This window comes from Aspergillus glaucus (genome assembly GCF_001890805.1).
Source record: "Aspergillus glaucus CBS 516.65 unplaced genomic scaffold ASPGLscaffold_17, whole genome shotgun sequence".
Taxonomy (NCBI): Eukaryota; Fungi; Ascomycota; class Eurotiomycetes; order Eurotiales; family Aspergillaceae; genus Aspergillus; species Aspergillus glaucus.
Window position 1 is genome coordinate 282,708 of NW_019170469.1, and position 19,537 is coordinate 302,244.

At 52.9% G+C, this 19,537-nt stretch overlaps 5 protein-coding genes across 5 annotated transcripts; 1 reads left to right on the top strand and 4 right to left on the bottom strand.

The window, feature by feature from the left end:
* Positions 1–65: 65 nt before the first annotated feature.
* On the bottom strand, positions 66–5,883 carry sec16 (COPII coat assembly protein SEC16; the record flags this gene model as incomplete). The annotated part of the gene is made up of 2 exons (XM_022543687.1): positions 66–658; positions 711–5,883. The coding sequence occupies 2 exons, from the start codon at positions 5,881–5,883 to the stop codon at positions 66–68; spliced, it is 5,766 nt and encodes a 1,921-aa protein (XP_022398552.1).
* Positions 5,884–7,351: 1,468 nt separating this feature from the next.
* ASPGLDRAFT_597937 (aminophospholipid-translocating P4-type ATPase NEO1) lies at positions 7,352–11,343 on the top strand. Its single transcript, XM_022548398.1, has 2 exons — positions 7,352–9,242; positions 9,292–11,343. Exons 1-2 carry the CDS (start codon positions 7,433–7,435, stop codon positions 11,256–11,258), a joined length of 3,777 nt encoding a protein of 1,258 aa, XP_022398553.1. The 5' UTR covers positions 7,352–7,432; the 3' UTR covers positions 11,259–11,343.
* Positions 11,344–12,153: 810 nt separating this feature from the next.
* On the bottom strand, positions 12,154–12,507 carry ASPGLDRAFT_27748 (uncharacterized protein; the record flags this gene model as incomplete). Its single annotated transcript, XM_022543688.1, has 1 exon — positions 12,154–12,507. The coding sequence occupies one exon, from the start codon at positions 12,505–12,507 to the stop codon at positions 12,154–12,156; it is 354 nt and encodes a 117-aa protein (XP_022398554.1).
* Positions 12,508–13,395: 888 nt separating this feature from the next.
* ASPGLDRAFT_154207 (putative sensor histidine kinase/response regulator) lies at positions 13,396–17,346 on the bottom strand (the record flags this gene model as incomplete). Its single annotated transcript, XM_022542344.1, has 3 exons — positions 13,396–13,704; positions 13,784–17,202; positions 17,278–17,346. Coding segments are annotated over 3 exons (3,730 nt in total), but the record flags the coding sequence as incomplete, so codon positions are not given.
* Positions 17,347–17,475: 129 nt separating this feature from the next.
* ASPGLDRAFT_49832 (uncharacterized protein) lies at positions 17,476–18,762 on the bottom strand. The gene has a single exon (XM_022547181.1). It carries the CDS (start codon positions 18,348–18,350, stop codon positions 17,532–17,534), a length of 819 nt encoding a protein of 272 aa, XP_022398556.1. The 5' UTR covers positions 18,351–18,762; the 3' UTR covers positions 17,476–17,531.
* Positions 18,763–19,537: the final 775 nt, after the last annotated feature.

The window sequence follows — 19,537 nt, forward strand, 5'->3', positions numbered from 1 at the left end:
GTCTGTGACAAGGCATGCATGGCACTGCAACGAAAAAGAACAAGGAAAAGGGATCAAGTATACAACTACTGGGCCATCACATCAACATACCGCCCCTTCTTCTTCCCCTTCCCAGCAGGCCCCTTGCGCGCAGTAGGCGCACCCAACAAATCATCGATCGAGCTGGCATTGCTCAAAGAAGTCGAAGGTCTAGACGGTGGTGCCAAACCCCCCGAACTTCCAGGCGGGGTTGGCGCGGCAGCACCCGTAGATACCGATCGGGGCAATGGAGGTGGTGCGCCCAATCCAGACGGTGGTGCCGGACTTCCAGACATTGGTGGTCCGGACATCGGTGATGGTGCGAATGCGCCTGCAGACGATGAAGGTCGGCTTGCTGCGCTGGCCATTGGAGGTGTAGCTGTTGGGGGCAGGCTGGCTGTGCTGCCAGTCCTGCTGGCAGGGCCGGCTCTGGGGGGTGGTGGTGTGGCTGCGGAGGGGGTTGCGGAGTTGGGGTCTTTTTTGTTGACCCATTTTTTGAGCTCGGTGTCGTAGTAGAATGAGCTTTGTTCTCCAAGTTTCGCGCGGATGGGTTTGTTGGGGTTGGTGCTCTCTTCTTTCTTGGATCCTCCGCCGAACCAACCTCCGAACCATCCTTTCTTCGGCGGTGCAGCCTTCTTGGCTGTAGGGGGTTAGCACAGTATTCAAATTACCAGAGTAGAAAGGAGGCTTACCATCTTCTTCTGCTGCTCTCCTAAACGCCTCATTCGCTTCCTGATCCTGCTTCTCCCTCTCAGCCTTTGCCATAGCGGCCGAGCGGGCTGCAAGGTCGTCATCGTCGTCATCCATCATCGACTTCTTGGGCCTCTCCTCTTCGACATATTCTTCCTGGTATTGTGCTGATGTTGAACCGGCTTCTTCCACAGGAGGACCGTAGCCGGTGGTGGGCGGCATATAGCCATAGCTCTCTGGCTGTGGCTGGCTTGGCGCCCCCTGGTCTCCAAATGGGTGTGTATAAGCGTCAGGAGTATACATTGATGGTTGGTAAGGCGATCCATTCACCGCTGGCGACTGCATGACCGGCTGAGGTGGCTGTGGTTGCGAAGGCAGGTCTTCCTCGACAGGCGCAAGAGGCATGTAAGACGTCTGGGGCGGAGTGGACTGGTAACCAGCCAGAGGGGAGTTGAATGAAGATCCTCCGGGGTAATAGTTGTTCTCAGTCGGGGTAGCAGGCTCCTGGGAACCACGGCGTCCGAATGAGAATCCCAAACCACCAGAGGACCTTTGAGAGTCCATAGACGATCTTCCACGGAACTGCTCAGGCGACGAGTTCGGCGCATACTGGCTAGTCGGGTGGTACCGCGAGGCGGGATTTCCAGGTATGGGTTGTGCCCCGGTTGCAGGTGCAGGGTACCCGCCGTACAAGTCCGACATGGAAGGCGAACGGCTGACGGTAGGCGTTCCATGGACCCTGGCAAAAGGACCCACGTCCGCATCAGCGGCCTTTCCAGAGCCAGTAGATGCTGCATCGCTATCCTCTCCCGAAACGAAGCTGTTGAACCTGGCCCACATCGACCCAGAAACCTTCTCCATGCTTGGTCTCGAGATCCAGGAGCCTCCATCGCTAGTCGTCTGCCTCAAAACCGAGGACAAGTCATCCATAGAAGAGAACAAGTGCGGGTGATAGTAACCAGAAGGTTTTGTGCTTGCCTTCAAAACACCAGCAATCGCATCGCAGTACTGCTGAGCTTCCGACTTGCGGCCGCGATCTGCGAGTGTCCAAGCATAGTGGAGCTTGAAGCCCATCAAATGCGGCAATGGGGGCTGAGGCGCAGTCGCAAGAATGGATGTTGCAAACTCGTACACTTCCGTGAGGAGAATAGCATCTTCATCATGTACAAACGAATATGGGAAATGTTGATGATCAGCTCCCAGAAGAACAATGCTCGCCTGCGGGTCATCAGGACCGCTGAATACCGCGGCACGTGAGAATATCATGCAGATATGCGCAGCCTCCACACGTCCGTAGCTCAGCAGTAGTCGGCCAAGAGAAATTAACGCCTGGTAGTCGTCAGGACTGCGGTTGCTTATCACCATACCCAAAGTATCCTTCCAGCTATCCAAGCCATCGAGAGCACTCTTAGATGACCCCTGTCCATCAACAGTGCTGATCATCTGCAAGCCAGCCCTGGCTGACGGCGGAACGAGTTCATCGACACACTCCTCGAAGTTTCCAGCAAAGATCTCATAGGCCGCAGCGAGCGATTCGGTATTGCTTGTGGAAGACTTTACTTCTCTCCTAACGAATTCCTGCACGACTTGTTTCCACACAGACTTCTCCATAGTGGACGCAATAATCATAGCATGGCCCCATAGTCGATTATCCACTGCACCCCACACCGCTTTTTCGCGTTCCCCAAGAATGAGGTTGTCCCGAAGGGTGTCTATCGACCGCGAATCGATTGCGTCAGGTTGTGATGGTGCGTTCAGCGATGGGAAGTTATTTTGAGCCGTATAACCGTTTCCATACGTCAGATCAGCTTCAGCGTTCTGAAGTTGTGGGAAGATGACATCGCGCAGCGATTTTTGGACGTCTGGCGAACCATCGAAGAGGCCATCCTTCTCGACCAGTACCCTAATGATCTTCCACAAAATGATTTTCTCCTCGTGCCGCTTATGCGAATCTGGTTGCAGTCCGTCGCCATCCGAAAGTCCTTCGTTCTCAAATGCTGCGATTTTGCTCGACAGCCAGTTTATAACGTCCTTCTTCTTCGACTTGCTCTTGAGCGGTCCCGGATGCGCCACAATGCCCTCCGCAGGCGATATCCAGTCGTTGAGCTGGCATACCTTCACCTCACCTGGACAGGACTTAATCATAGGCGCAGCTTGTCCAGCGCTGTAACGGGGAATGTGCTTCGGGAAACACGACGTGACTGAACCACCGAAACCAAAAGTGACAATTGGCGCTCCCTTCCATCGCTGAAGGGGGTCAAGCTCTTGTCCATCGCTGGGTGGAATGAAATTGAGGGGCTCAGAAGTAACGCGACTAGTGGCTGATACTTGAGCAGGTGCATAGGGACTAACAGCTTTCGTTGGAGATCCGGATCCGTGCACAGAGGCAGGCCGCTGAAGAGGGTCGATGGAAGGTACTGACAACTTAGGGCTTGACAATTGCTGGCTAGGAGATTGTGTTTGAGACCTGCGGGGAGGAACGAACTGGGACCCGCCCGCATCCGGTGTCTCAATCACTGGGAATGACGGAGCCGGAGGCCCGGTACTCATGGGTGGCAAGCGACTCGCAAAGTCATTGACATATGACGGCGGAGCGTACATGTTCCTAGGCGGAGACAATTGCTGCTGATTCGTCGGCGAAGTCACATTTCGCGGTTCGGCCTGCGCAACCTCAGGTTCGACTACATCGCCCGACGGTTCAGAGATACGGGGAGGGCTCTGTTCGAGACTTGGTCGTGGCTGGAAACGATTGGGTGGAGAAAGGCTCGCCGATGGCTCCAGAGACGGCCGTCTCGCAGGCTGTTCCGGTTGGTATGAAACTTTCTCATGATAAGCCAAAGGACTCGACGTGCGCGGTTGGAATGGAAGAGACAGTCCAGGTGCAGGAGCACTGGTCGGTTGCGCAGAGTAGCGATTATTGCGTGCAGGACCAGAAGCCGGTGGCGGAGCAGGTGAGTATCTTGGCGATGGCGGAGGCTTCGTTCCCGTCTGCAAACCAGGTGGCTTGGGGGAATACCTTGACGAAACGCTAGGAGGAGCTGGAGGAGTTGGAGCCAGTGTGTTCATGTAAGGCTCCAATCGTTCAGGAGACTGCAGCGGTGGCTGCGCCTGTAGCTGCGGTTGTTCCTGGGGTTCACTCGGCGGTTGAGGATTAGGAGGGATGTTAGTGTAAGGGGTCGCCGGTGGTGGTGGTGGGTGCGAGATTCCAGCTGGAGCGCCAGCAGGAATGTTAGCGTAAGGATTCGCCGGTGGTGGTGGTTGGGAAACCGCAGCCGGAGCGGTTGTTGTCGCGCTCGCATTAGGAGGGATGCTGGCATAAGGGTTCGCTGGTGGAGGTGGAGGTGGATAGCTTGCAGCCGGAACGGTCGGCGGTGCCGCGCTAGGGTTAGGTGTGTATCTTCCTGAACTTGCAGGTCGAGATTTAGGCCGCGGCGGGGGCATGGGAAGCTCTTCGAAAAAGTTCTTCGGGCCTGGGGCAGCTGCTGGTGGTGGCGGAGAAGCACCCATTGGAGGTGGTGGCATGCTCCCAGCTGGCGGGATGCTTGTTGGGGGAGCAATAGAGCCAGGGGGAGCCACGGGGCCAGCAGTGATAACCGGCTTAGCGGGCCTCCGAGGACGCGCCAAACCTTCCGGAAGGTCATACGGAGACTTGTAGCCTTGCTTTGAGCGCTCTGCAAAACTCTCTGCCCTGTTCACTTCAGGCTTTGGCGGCGGCTGTGGTGCGAAATACGAGGAAGCAGGAGGCGGGTTGGGTGGAGCGACACCCTGGAGAAGGTCGGAGGTTGATGGTTGATGAGGTGTGTATGAAGTGGTTGATGGCACGCTCGGGGCTTCAAAGGCCTGTGGCTCATTGAAGCCAGTCTGAGGAGCGTATCTGTTACCTCCGTTGACGTTCGGGAGATTCTGTTCCTGGCTAGTGGTCGAATCCCCAGCTGCCTCATCCATAAGGAGATCATCGTCGTCATCATCCAATGCTGCTTCCCATCGCGCAGCAAGATCCTCCTCCAAAGGTTCCTCGTTATCTGAAAGTTCAGCCTGCCATCTTGCAGCCAAATCCTCCTCCGAAGAAGCCTTCTCCACTTGGTTGTCCGATGCTGGCGCCAACAACATTTCGTTAAACTGCTGTGTAGCCTCGTCGATGGGGGAATCCAAGGGTTCGCCAACAGAATCCATCACCTCCGAGGTGCTCTTGCGCGTGAGATGCGGCGGAGCTTCTTGCTTTGGTTCCGGCTTCTGAACCTGACTGAAGAAGTCTTCTCCTTCATCCTCATCGCCGTCGAATATCTTGTCAATCTGAGTGTCACCTGTTGTTGTCGGCTCGGCTTTCGGTTCCGCAATCGGTTCAGTTGTCGGTTCAGCCGGGGTCTCGGCCGGGGGCTCAGCTCGGGTCTCAGCTGGAGGCTCAAAAGCTGGAGTCTCAAAAGCGGGGGATTGAGGAGATAGCAAGGGAACACCCTCTTCGAATCTAGTATCAGGCTCTGGTGGCATATAGATAGGCTTTGTTTGCGTCTTCAGTTGATCGAAGAAATTGTCCCCGCAGTCGTCTTCGACATTGTCCCAGAAGTTACCAGTAGTGTTGTTCACTTCACCATTGGTAGCCACTGGCTCGTGGTTTGCAAAATCCACGGCTTGCGGTACGCTATCATGGCTTTCGTAAGACTGTGTTTGCTCCTGGACAGCCAGATCGGCAGTTTGATCCGCGGACACGGGAAGCGAGAAGGGATCTTGTTCAACGTGCTGTTCAGGCTCGTTGAAAATATCCTTGCCGTCTTCCTTAGCCAGGGTTTCCGCAACAGCTTGAGTTATCTCTGCATTATCAGCACCGGTTACTGGGGTCGTTGTCTCATCGGGTACGGTGTCTTCCGGCGACTTGTTGGGCTCCGAGGAAACTTCAGCATCCAAAGTGCGGCTTGATTCAATTCCGTCCAACGACGCGTCTTGTTGTTGTACATCGGTTGGAGCGCTGGGTTCTTCTACAGCACCACCTCCGAGAAATGCAATGTCATCATCGACTGGTTCGGAGAAAACGGGGGGAGGAACGGGTTCGGTCGTGTCAACACTCGGGTTCGTTGTTAAGTCACGCGAATCAGTCGCCGCCGGAGTTTCATGATGTTCTGGTAGCATCGCCGGATTCCATGAAGACGTCGCGTCTGAAGATGCCATGGTCTGTGACATCTTTCTGTGTTATTAAAAAGGAAGAAAAACAAAAGGCAAACCTAGCACGTCTCCGAGGAACGCTCGGGCAGCCTAGGGCCAATGATGGCGGAAAACAACTTTTGAAATCACAAACACGCCAAAATCACGACAACATTAAAGAGCGCAAGTGAACAAATGCATCACAGAGAACAAGAGAAGCCAGGAGTCATGAGGGGCAGCGTTCCTGAGCTGTCGAGTGGTGCAGACGTTAACGCCGGAACCCGCTGCGGCGAGCCTCATGGCCGGTGGATGATGCGCCGTCATCGGGCCGGATTTACCACATTTCCGGCGGAAAGTGACACCTATCCCTTTTTGAGCGGTATCACGTGCTCCAGTATGCCGATTTGAATACCGAAAAACATGGCGAAAATGCAGAATGTAGGCGTGTTATTGGCGTATTGGCATTCATTGGCTATGGCAAGGGTCTATTTAGGTTTCACCTTGGGTTTTACAGACAAATGCCGTGTGATCTCTCCGATGTACCGGATTCCAGCCCTTGAATAATTAGCAAGATCTCGCCTGGAACTATCATAACAAGCCAATCTTTGTGGTTGAGCTATGTAGCACTATCTAGCATTGTGTGTCTGATGTGGCAATGCTGTGTCTGTATCACAGATATCCAGCTAACAGGGCTGCTGCCCACGCGTATAAAACTTAACATTGGCTGACAGTTGAGTCCTTCGTTGCTGTCCTATCCTTAGTCGTAAGAGCACTGTGTATGTTTTTACTTAATAAGATAGGATTGAACATCATTTGTGGTACCATTGTGTTGTACAAACCGTATCTCTATAGATATGTACAGAGTAGTGCTTCGCTATGTGAGGTGGATATATATATCCGCATGTCAAATTGAACTTGGTGGACAATCGATATCCGAGGCTTCCATATTTATGCCTCACAACTCATTACTAGCTTCAAGATCCATTTCCAAATTTCTGATGCCTGAGTCTAGTCTTCGAATCGCATCCAATATCTGTATTAGGGCTCTAGAAGCAGTCACAGAGTATTTTCCCGCCAGAGGTATCAGATCAAATAAGTAGCTGCATTTCCTGAGACCTGTAATCTCCGGCCATGGCCACATTGAATGCATCCTCTGCTTGATTGAACAGAATACAGAGTACTGTAGTGGTTAACTTAAGTGTACTTGACGACCCAAACAATGACATCATGCTATACTACTGTATGTGGCGCAGTGTGGCTGTTATCATGTGACCCACCAGCCCACCGCCCGCTGTTAGGCTGCCAGAAAGTGGACGATCTCCCTAAGACCTAAAGAAGGAATAGCTAAACGACACTTTCACCCATCCAGACGGCGGGCCTGTCTTTTATTATATTACGACGCCTCTCACGGCGACTCCACACTAATCGTTCCGCTGACGCAGCCTCTCAAACTCGAGGAAGAACAATGGCTCCCTAAGAACTCCCCAACTACAGCTTGTCATGACATTTGGTTCTGCGCTGTAGGAGTCCACGCATCACTTCTCTTCATGTGAGAGCAACCAGTGAGGCTTCACCGCTTTATATCTGCATGATGTCTTCGTCACCCGATTATGTGCACCCGCACGACAGCGCCAGCATCCCTAGCGACTCCGGCTCCGATGACGACCTGGACCTCGAGGAACTCGACCCGGATACCGCTCCAAGTCACCGACCTCCACGACTTTCAAGGGATGGCTCAACTGGCCAAAGAGGATACGGCCCTGGGATTGCATTGAGAAAGTTACGTGCCGGCGTTGGAAATCGACTGAGGCGCAGCGTCTCCGGGATGAAGCGCAGGGAATCAGAAGAGGACACAAACGGTCTGCTGGAGGACCAAGATGGTGGCAGGATGCGGAGATCGCAGGCGAGCTCCCATAATTTGACTGATGATGATGCGCCGTTGCTCGAAGACCGGCGCATATCCACTCATTCGTTAAGCAACCAAGGACCGACATCGAAAAGGGGATTCCGGTTACGATTCCCCGGATTTGGTGCCATATTCAATCGTTCGTCCAGAAATGCACCCGTTACGACAGAATCACAGCCGCCACGAGATGTGCTGGTTGGGCAAGCGCAAAGATCGAAATACCCTCCGAACATCGTGTCGAACGCGAAGTACACACCATGGAGTTTCCTGCCCCGTACTCTTTACAACGAGTTTTCCTTCTTTTTCAACATCTACTTCCTATTGGTCGCTCTCTCGCAGATCATTCCTGTACTTCGAATCGGTTACATGTCGTCATATATCGCACCGTTGGCTTTTGTGGTTTCAATATCTCTAGGAAAGGAGGCGTTGGATGATATTGGCCGTCGCAGGAGGGACGCTGAGGCGAACTCTGAGGAATTTACCATTCTGGCACTTGACGAATCTACAAGGAGGACGAACGAGCACGTGCTGGAGGTTACGAAGAAGTCTCGGGATCTAAAGGTCGGCGATGTTTTGAAGGTCCGCAAGAATCAACGTCTGCCCGCGGATGTTGTCATCCTAAAAAGCATTTCTGCCGACGCTACCATCACGCAGCAAGAACCCGTTACCGAGACCCCCGCCGACCTTATTGATTCGGATCAAGGACCGTCAGCGCCTACGGATCCAGCACCCAGCTCTACTGCCACACCAAATGAGAAGAACTCGGCTGCTGCTGACACGTTTATTCGGACTGATCAGTTGGATGGTGAAACGGACTGGAAATTGCGTTTGCCTTCTGCGTTGTCCCAGAGTCTACCGTTCGGTGAGCTTCCTAGGCTCAAGATTACCGCGAGTGCCCCAGACCAGAGAGTCAATGAATTTGTTGGTGCCATTGAATTGGAGCCACCTTCCGGATTCTATGATGCGCACGTTGACAAGTCGCAAAACGGGAGAGAGGACGAAGGAGAAGATCCACAGAACAATTCTGCACCGTTGAATATTGACAACACCGCGTGGGCCAACACTGTTCTCGCATCAAACACCACTACCTATGCCGCCATCATCTATACAGGCTCACAGACGCGAGCTGCCCTCTCCACGTCTCCCTCTCGGTCGAAGGTTGGATTGTTAGAATATGAAATCAACAGTCTGACCAAGATCCTCTGCATCCTGACTTTTGCGCTTTCGGTTATCCTAGTCGCATTGAAAGGATTTCAGCCGACCAATGATAAGGAGTGGTATGTGGCGATTATGATCTATCTGATTCTCTTCTCGACCATCATTCCTATGAGTTTGCGTGTCAATTTGGATATGGCCAAGTCCGTGTACGGTCGTTTCATCGAACGAGACAAGGACATCCCGGACACTGTCGTCAGGACAAGTACGATTCCCGAAGACCTTGGCAGGATAGAGTATCTTCTTTCGGACAAGACAGGGACTTTGACCCAAAATGGTTAGTATCACCCCTCTAGGTTACCTGACAAGCTTCTAACGTCATTTAGAAATGGAATTGAAGAAAATTCATGTTGGGACGGTCTCGTACGCAAATGATGCCATGGATGAAGTTTCCTCGTATATTCATCAAAGCTTTGCCGGAAACGCATTGGTCACTCCCTCCACCGTCTTTGGCGCTCAGGCAGGAGCTGGAACTGCCCCCCGTACAAGGAGAGAGATTGGCTCCCGTGTTAGAGACCTTGTCCTGGCGCTTGCTCTCTGTCACAATGTCACGCCGACTACGGATGAAGAGGATGGTGTAAAGGTTACAAGCTATCAGGCCTCATCGCCCGACGAGATCGCCATTGTTCGGTACACGGAAGAGGTAGGACTCAAGCTAGCCTACCGCGACCGGCAGTCGATAGTACTTGAATCTACCGAAAATGGAAAAGTTGTGGTGCGTGTGCGCATTCTGGACATCTTCCCGTTTACGTCGGATAGCAAGCGCATGGGCATCATTGTCCAATTTGAGCATGGCGGGATACTGGAATCTCCAACGGACAACAGTGAGATATGGTTCTACCAGAAGGGTGCTGATACTGTTATGACTTCGATCGTCGCGGCAAATGACTGGCTCGATGAGGAGACCGCCAACATGGCCCGAGAGGGTCTGCGGACGCTGGTTGTTGGCAGAAGGCGGCTTTCTATGCAGCAATACCAAGAGTTTACGGCGAAGTATAAGCAGGCATCGCTTGCTTTGCAGGGCCGTGATGCGGGAATGGCCAAGGTTGTCAATGAGCATTTGGAACGGGATCTGGAACTTCTCGGAGTGACAGGTGTGGAGGACCGGTTGCAGAAAGACGTGAAGCCGTCCCTCGAGCTTCTCCGCAATGCAGGCGTGAAGATCTGGATGTTGACAGGAGACAAGGTTGAGACTGCACGCTGTGTGGCTATTTCTGCGAAACTGGTTGCAAGAGGACAATACATCCATACCGTCGCCAAAGTCACTGATCCGTCAGCTGCCCAAGAAGCCCTGGACTTTATTCGCAACAAGACCGATTGCTGCTTGCTCATAGATGGCGAGTCGCTATCATTGATGCTGGGCCAGTATAGGTCACAATTCATCTCCCTGGCAGTCCTGCTTCCAGCTGTCGTCGCCTGTCGGTGTTCGCCGACCCAAAAGGCGGAGGTTGCGGATTTGATTCGCCAACACACCAAGAAACGGGTGTGCTGCATTGGCGATGGTGGTAACGATGTGTCCATGATCCAAGCAGCCGATGTCGGTATTGGTATTGTTGGTAAAGAAGGTCGTCAGGCGTCGCTTGCAGCAGACTTCAGTATTACCCAGTTCCATCACCTGACGAAACTTCTCGTCTGGCATGGACGCAACTCTTACAAGCGGTCAGCGAAGTTAGCACAGTTTATCATGCACCGTGGTCTCGTTATCAGTGCATGTCAGACTATGTACAGCATTGCCAGCAGTTTCGACCCGAAAGGTCTCTTCATTAATTGGCTTATGGTCGGCTATGCCACTATCTACACCAACGCTCCGGTTTTCTCACTGGTTTTCGATCGCGACGTAGACGAGCACCTGGCCAACCTCTACCCGGAACTGTACAAAGAGCTGAAATCCGGCCGCAGCTTAAGTTACCGCTCGTTTTTCACCTGGGTATTCATCTCAGTCTACCAAGGCGCCGTTATCGAAGGCCTCTCGCAGATCCTCTTGGACACCATCTCCGGCCCACGACTCATTAGCGTATCATTCACAGCACTTGTGCTCAACGAGTTGCTCATGGTCGCTATTTCCATTACCACCTGGCATCCCATCATGATCATCTGTCTCCTCGGTACCGCTCTTGTCTACGCAGCTAGTGTCCCGTTCCTGGGCGACTATTTCGACCTGCACTATGTGATAACTGTGGACTGGCTCTGGCGAGTTGTGGTTGTTTGCGCGGTATCTGTGGTTCCTGTGTGGGCTGGGAAGTTGGTGAAGCACTCTTGGAGTCCTCCTAGTTATCGGAAGGTCCGGGGGTGATTCTTTTTTCTTCTCACGCCTCGCTTTTCAAACCAAAAAGAACCTGGAGCAACGTGCGTTGTAGTGTGAATAACATCTTCTTGTTTCTATATTTTCGCCTCAGGTTCCAATAGATTTCTAGAATCTTAACTTCCACACCTTGACAGCTCCTTGGATATTAGATTCCAGCTCAACCATCGAATCTAATATCCGCTACAAGACCCTCACCCAACTCTACACCTACAATCTCATCCCAATAAGCCTTCGGCGCATCGAACCTGTGCTCATCAGCATTAAACACAAAACACAAACATAAATAAATCATGCAACCATACACAGTGCGATGGCAGGGAGCTTGACCGCCGGCATCAGCCAGGGGTTGGATGTTTGTAGCGCCAAATTTGCCGTATTCGGTTTCGACGCTGGTTGAATCGTTAGGACTGAGCGATACGTAGTAGGAAAGGGGGAGGGGCAGTACGTGTCCTGTATAGTGGAACGATATTGTTCCACGGCTTCGGGGCTGAGGTAGTGGATTTGAAGTTCCTGTGGGTGTTCGGGTTAGCTGTTTTGGAGGGGAAAAGGGCGCAACGAATAAATGATATGATAGGATTCCGAGGCATTTTGGACTGCCGTTGTGTGTTTACGGGGATGGCGGGGGGTTCTGGCTCATTTATAGCCAACACTATGGAAAGTGAAAGTGGCTGGCTGAGTCTACTCGGTACATACTACCGTAGACCATACATAGTGAGGGAGACTGGGAGACAATCCACTTATATGGAGATGTATAGATCCTGATTCATACCATTGGTATGGATATCCACCTCGATCATCAACATTGCCACGAGATCACCGATCTTGCTTGATTTCTCCATCTGGCTTGTAGCAAGTAGCTAGAACGTCTGGGTAAGGTATCAGTTCAATGCTTCATCTCACCCATCCGGCTGAAAAACGGATTAGACACATAAAACGGTCTCTCCCCAACACTCTCCTCACCAGACACGCCCTTCCTCTCCTTCTCCTTCCCCGTCCCATTACCCATAAGTGCCTGCATGCTCAAAAACGCCTCATTCTGCTCTAACTTCCTAATAGACCTAACCTCCTTATCATCGAACCTCGCATCTGGATCCCCCTCAAAGCTACTCTCAGGACCAGAAATCCACACCCTCCCACTCCCAAGACAAGCCTCCTCCATCCCCTTAGCACTTTTATTAACCATATCCCTCCAAAACGCCCCTTCCCCGGATTTCACAACACCAGCATCCTCAAGCATGGAGATAGCACCAGCGACCCAATCTTGGCAATTGCCCACCCCAAACTCGGGGATGTTACTCTCATCATTTCCGGAATCAGTGAGTAGGTTACTTATTCGCGATCTCTATCTCAAATGTTAGCGGACTGACAAAACGGCAAAGGCACTGTCAATGAGCTGTATCACCATCATGTCTTTTTTACGTGTTGAATCCTTTCCAGATGAGACGGCGCACCACACATATCTCAAAGACAATAGCCAAAACGCACAAATTCGTTTCCTTCTTTTTGTGCAAGAATTGGGCACAAAACCCCAAGGCTCAGACCCGCATGCGTTTGTTCGATCATCCAGACCAGAATGTAGACAGAGACCTTGGGTCCAGTATCACTTCACTAGAGCCTATAATGAACTTTTGTTCAATAAGTCCCAAGTCTCATCCCGAAGGGCAACGGTTTATTTTGTTTAGGGATCGCCATGGACGTATCCTGTCTCCCAAATCTCTTTTGACTTCTCCTGGTCCGAACTGAATATAATTGCTTTTGCTTTGACCGTAGTAATGGCTGGTTCGAACCAAGGTTTAGGTATTGAATTCGAAATAGAATTCGTCGTTCAAATATCGTACAGTTCTTTGCGTGTTTCTTGTATTCGTAGCAGATAGATTCATGAAAATGGACAGTAATTGTCTTGCTTTGATATATTGACTGTAATAGATCCATGGAGTGTTTGAATCTGAGTAGATTGTCTCATGAGATGAATCTAGACAAAGGGTGAGAGGTAAATAAGGAAAAGCATTATATGCCCATAACACACATAACAGTGAATAGAGATGAGGCAAGGAGAAAGATCAAATGCCATTAGGGCTCATGACTCCACACCAATTCAACAGTAAGTGAATGGCCATACCTCTACCTGAAAAGCAATATACATTCAATACTTGGATTTTGAAAAGCAGTCTACGTCTAGTATTGAGCACCATTTATGGTACATCCATCTGCCTCAAAAGCTCCTGTAACTCAGGCCTCTTAACCGGCTTAATAAGAAACGTATCAATACCCGACCCAAACGCCTCTTTCTGCGCATCCGCGCTGTCCAGACCCGTCAAGGCTGCGATGATCATGGGCCGGATGGGCTCGGACTGGGACTTGTTCTTGTACTGTTTTTCAATGCGGCGCATTCGTCGGGCGGCTTCGAAGCCGTCCATGACGGGCATGGATAGGTCTGTTTTGTTTATTAGAGAAAGAAAGAAAGAAAGAGATAGAAGAGAAGAGAAGAGAAGAGAGAGGGAGAGGGAACATACCGATCAAAACGACACCAAACCGGCCTGGCTGGGCCTTGTATGTCTCGACGGCTTCAAACCCATTCTTCGCTGTTAGATAGTCGTATCCGCTCTTCTTCGTGTACACGGATAGTAACTGAAGGTTGAGGTCATTATCATCCACCAGCAACACGGACTTTCCAGTCGTGCGCTCTTCCGCATCGTCCTTGCCGGCTGACGATGGGTCAGTTCCACTGCGACTGCGACTCCCATCCCCCATGGTATCGGTAGTCGGCCGTTTGCTAATCCTCATACGCTCGTCTGGCGGATCGCTGGGATTAAGGTTCAACGGCAGATGAGACGACTCGGGCATTTCAACCCAACGCGTGGGTTCTTCAGGGTTGCTAGACTGTCCTTCTTGCTGCTCCAGCCGGCGCTTGATGCACAAGTCAAGAGCGCTAGCTAGCTTGCGCGGCCCGCAGGGCTGACTGATGAATTCGAAAATGGGCGATTCGTTGCCGCGGCTCTTGGCCGCGATGAACATGTTGTGCGCTTCTTCGGGAGATTGGCAGATTACCACGACTGGAAACCCGCAGCCCTTGTCGACGTTGTCGCCTGCTAGATGCTGGCCTAAGTTGAATAGATTGCGACCCTCGCGGTCCTCGTTGTCGAGCTCGGTCTGAACAGCTAGGTAGAAGTCGAAGGGTTGGTGCTCGCCTTGTACTGGAGATACAGTGGTAACGCTAAGACCGAACCATTCACGGCATAGCCGCTCCAGGGACGAGCACAACGTGGAATCGCGCTTCGAGCGTAGCGAGGACCCGAAACCTAGCAGGCCCATCGACTTTCCCTCAACGTGACTTCGCAGCAATTTAAACACCGACGCGTCCGACGGCGCAGGGTGGTGGGTAAGAGGAGTCCGAATAGTCATCATGGTACCAGCACCTTGGGTTGAGTTGACCTCGATAGAGCCTCCGAGAGACCCCACCGCTTGACGGACGATACTCAGACCCAGACCACTCCCCGAGGCGAGCGCATTCTCTTGTCTAAAAGGGGTGAAGAGGTCCTTCTGCAGATACTCCGGGCCAATGCCCTTGCCGGTGTCCTTGACGGTCAGGGTCACTTCATATTCCTCGGCTTCATCCTCGGAATCCGAGACTAGACGCTTCTTCTTTTTCTTCTCCCTCCGGGAGGACGTGAGTCTGATATGGATAAAGCCTGATGGTGTGTACTTGAGGGCATTGCCGAAGGTATTCATCAAGATGCGGCGCCAGGCACCGGCATGCGTGTAGAAGCCCCATTCGCTATCCTGGTCGATGTCGAAGATGATCGTAACTCGATTGCTCCCGGGGCCTGCACATTTCGATGGGGCATCACCCGCTGCTCGCGAAGAGGAATCAGTCAAGGCTGGGGGCGGTGTTTGCGGATGGTTGTAGAAACTGTAGCCTGCGAAGACGCATTCCGTCACCTCCTCGAGCACCTGGTCCAGCTGCACATCGGCATATAATGGCTTCTCGCGCTGCCGTGCACCAAAAGGAGATCGTTTCTTCTGGTACTTGTCGATGAACGTGAAATCGAGCAGGTTATTAATGGTGTCTAGCAGAGTGCGGCCGCAGGCCTCAATGGTGTGGACCATGCCATGCTGGAGGGCGTTCATCGCTGTATCACTCAGGATATCGGAGGTGCCCAGAATGCCATGGAGCGGGTTGCGGAGCTCGTGGGTGATGCTACTGACGAGATTGGTCTTGGCCTTGTCCGCAACCTTTGCGTCGAGGCGCCGGATTTCCGTCATGATGCTGTTTGCAAAGACGGAGATGTACGAGAGCTCGTTCTCGGTCGTGAAAACGCGTTCTGGACTGTTGGTCCAGACCAGGTTGACGGCGAAGCACCGGTTCTTGTCCGTGTCCCACACGGGCAACACCATGATGTTCCGGGCATCTGGAAAGATATTGATAAGATGCTCGGCGTCTTGTAGGAAGGTGGGCTTTCGCCTTCGTTTGCTGCCGGGCCGTCGCTTTTGCTTCTTAGTCCGGCCAGCGCTACCCTCGGTGCCCGATTTCTCGGATCCAGATGTAGCCTGGGAAATGCAGTCGCTGTCGTCTGAGACTGCTCGATTGGCATTGTAGGAGAATATTTTGCCCCGAGGATACCGACGGAGCAGTGAGGTGAGCAGGGATTTCTTCGCCGCGATCCCGGATCCCACCGTTGAGTTGCTATTGATACTAGATACCCTTGAGGTGGAAGATCCCAGACAGACGCAAGCCGAAGGACCATGTGGTTCCCCATCCTCATCCGAGGTTGAGGATGGTTGGCGTCGGGATGATGAAGATGAGCCGGAGTCGGTCTCCTCGTCACTGCTCCCTGTGTCCTTGCCGGATCCTGTCACTTTGCGACTCGTATCATAGACCAGGTCGCCAAATCGCTCACTATTCGGATCGAGAAACACGACCCCTTCCGCGCCAATAGACTCCCGGATTAAGTTGGCCGCACGAGAGAAGACATGCTTGATGCTGGTCGACAGCACGACTTCCTCGGGGGTCTCGTCGCCAGCAATAACGCCCCGGGCTGGCTTGGGTTTCTGTGACGACTGATCCGGTCCACCACCATTGGAGCGTCTGACTGTTTCCTGGTTGTTCATCGCGAAGGCACCGTCTCCCTCACGCCTGGGATCCCGGTACGTGAAAGTTTTTTGATCAGTGCCCTTGGCTGCTTCTTGCAAATTCTGCTGTCGCATATTCAACTGGCCCTCGACCGTCTCACCGGACTGCTCCGAGGCTGCATACTGAGCACTAGCCTCACGCCAGGAATGGCGCAGGGTGGCTCTGCCCTCGACAAAACTGCCCAGGCCCACAATCATGCGCTCGGCCTGCTGGCTATTGTGGTACTCGCGCTCCGTCACCAGGTGTCCCATAACCGTAGATGCCATATCCTTCAGGAACTGCAGAGAATGTTCATCAATGCCCTCGGGGCGTGGCGTCGCGTCGCAGATGCTGTACGCGCCGATGGCAAAACCGCGCGGACTGATGATGGGCACGGCCGCGTAGAAACGGACATCAGATAACTCGTTTAACAGCTGACCGGACTCGAACCAATCCTCCGTCACGTCCGGCACCACTACGGCGGCCCCGTTCATGACCCACCTGTCCTTGCATTCCAGGGACGGTAAGCTGGAGACCAGGTGGCAAAGGCCTCTGTCTTTGGGAAACGAACAGCACCCTAGTCGTAAAAGGTCACGGTCATCGCGGACATGGCCCCCGATTAAACTCAAGGTAGGTGTAGCCTCGGCCAACACATGCTGGTACGCGCGGTCGAAGAGCGAAATTAGGGCTCGCTGGGCGCCTAACCGGAAAGCACCCAGCTGAGCGAATGAGACTAGGGCGGTGTCTCGGGACGGCTGACATTCATGCTGCCAGTGCACGAAATTGAAACTAGAGCCAGGACTAGTATCATGGGGAAGGTACCTGCGATGGGACAAGTCAGCGATGGCATGACTCTCCTACGGCGAAATGGCCAATTGAATTATACAGAGTGCATACTTGAAGAATTCCCGCTCCTGCGCTAGTGGGAAGTAAGAATGCGCAGTGGTCCCAGCATTAGCAGCCATAACGCACAGGATACTATGGGTCTGAAGCATAGGCGACGGCCGACTACTTAAAAAGGCAGGAGCTCTGGACCAGATGAGATAAGCAATCCTGCTGGAACCATGATGTCACCATACGTCATAAGTTGCATGCCTCAGGTATGGAATGCTATAGAATCATAAAGTGTGCCCTATACTTTCTATTACATACTAGAGCTTAGAATTAGAGTTACCAGCCCCCGTCATAGCTGCAGTTATCGCCCCGAGCTCCCGCAAATGGCCTTCATAAACCCCTCGAGGCGTGGTGCTATACTTACGGCACAGATGCGCCGCTGCAGCCGTCGCAATGGCATGTTGCTCACCATTCCCCATGAACTTCGTGTTCGATCCGGCAACATGGGTAACGCTTATATGCTTACCCGCCATTATCAAGTTCGGTACGTTGACTGAATACAGGCAGCGAAAGGGAATGCCACATGGCTTCCTATCACGCTCGTTCCACTCCCAGTACTTCAGACGAAAGTCATACTTATCATTCCCTGGGTAGTGCAGACAAAACGCTCCATCATTCTGCACCACAGCATCATGGAAATTTCTGTGATTGCGGATGTCTGTCTCCGTGAGAACGTAGTCGCCTTTATATCTGCAAAACTCGCCCTGCGCGGGAACACAAGCCACCCATTCAAGCTCGAGGTTGGTATAGTTCTCGGGATCCATGATCTTGATATTCGAGAAAGTACCATAGATAGCGCGTAGGAGATGGTCGCGGATATGCTCGCCTTGAGCATACGGGTCCAACCACTGCCCGTACTCCCAGAAATGAGTGAGCGGTCCCTTCATGCGCCGCCGGATCGAGGGATCTGGAGGAACGACCATTGGACCAGGGCCGTTCTCGATCCCGGGTTTTGTGAGCTGCCCGCGTAGGTCTGAGAAGTCTTTGGCGACTTCAGTGGCCCATGGGACGGTGGGGAAAGAGATAGGTGCGTCTGCCATGGGCGTGCGGAAGAAGAGGGTGTTTCCGTGGTACATGTTGTCGGCTTGGGCTGGGGCTAGGTTCTCGCCGTACTCTGCCTGTGATTCTTGGCCATAGAGCGTCTGCGCCTGAGTACATTCCTAGAATCGATTTCCCCGAGCAGTCGATGAAAGAAGCCGCGGCCAGGCGAATCTCGCGTGCACTGCGGGCATCGCGGGCATCGACTGACGCGATGCGGGAATCCGCAGTAACCACAGCATCGTAGACAGTATGCCCCAGAAAGACGGTAGCATTAGGCTCAGCGTCAAGCAAGTTTTTCGCATACAAGTCTCCGCCCGGGTGACGCTCCGAAATCTTGTCGATTAGTGGCCCCGTTACCCCACGGGGACGAAGACCAATCTCTACGCTTGCGTTCCCGCCCAAGTACGGGCGGTTGTGGACAAGGGCCACCCGCTCGCCTAGTCGGGCTGCTGCCAGTGCGGCAGCAGCCCCGACAACTCCGCCTCCAACCACGACTACATCAAAGACCCCTGCGTCGACCGGCTGTTCGGGCATACCACGAAGACAACGCCGCCATGCTCGTGGTGCCTCGTCCGGCGGAGCTTGTCCATCGAGATTTAAGTAGATAGCATCACAACGTGCGCAGAAACCGGTCAAATCATGCAGCGTGAGTCTCGCCCGACCCGCGGGCAGAGATACACGACCGCCAAACTCTGGTCACGGACTGCCATTGGCGGTTCGCAAATTCGGACAATGAAGTCAAGATAGTCCTCCTATTCGACATCCCCCAGACCGAGGCCTCTCGCGTGGTAATATAGGACACCCAATCTACCACCTTTATCTTCTTCCGTAGCTCTGCTGCCAACTCCCTTCGCACCCGCGGCATCCACTTCAGGTGGCTCTTCTTCAACATTTCCTGCACCTCCCCCTGCGCCAGCAAGGGTTACTTCGTCCTCACGATCGACATCCGGTCAGGCAGCCGATACAGCCGTGCTGCGACCTTTCGTCGCCCAAGAGGTCGTGGTGTACCCCGGAGTTGTCAACGGCGCTCCTCTGAGGCTCCCGTTCGAAGCTGTCATGCGCCGTGGGCCATCGCCTAACACCCCATATTGTTAAGGTCATTGATTGTCAAAAGATTGTCACTCACACATAGCGTTGACTAGTTAACTAATCTTCTTAGTTACCTTTCCCTGATCCTCAGGAGGCAAATGATACCCGGAATATCTTGTCCTTTTTCTCTCTT

What these genes read in the sequence shown, in the direction of transcription:
- ASPGLDRAFT_49832 (XM_022547181.1), bottom strand. Translation starts at nt 18,350, where the DNA reads ATGTACCACGGAAACACCCTCTTCTTCCGCACGCCCATGGCAGACGCA.
- ASPGLDRAFT_597937 (XM_022548398.1), top strand. Translation starts at nt 7,433, where the DNA reads ATGATGTCTTCGTCACCCGATTATGTGCACCCGCACGACAGCGCCAGC. An exon ending in AGGGACTTTGACCCAAAATG is followed by an intron (nt 9,243 to 9,291) that starts GTTAGTATCACC and finishes AACGTCATTTAG; the next exon opens with AAATGGAATTGAAGAAAATT.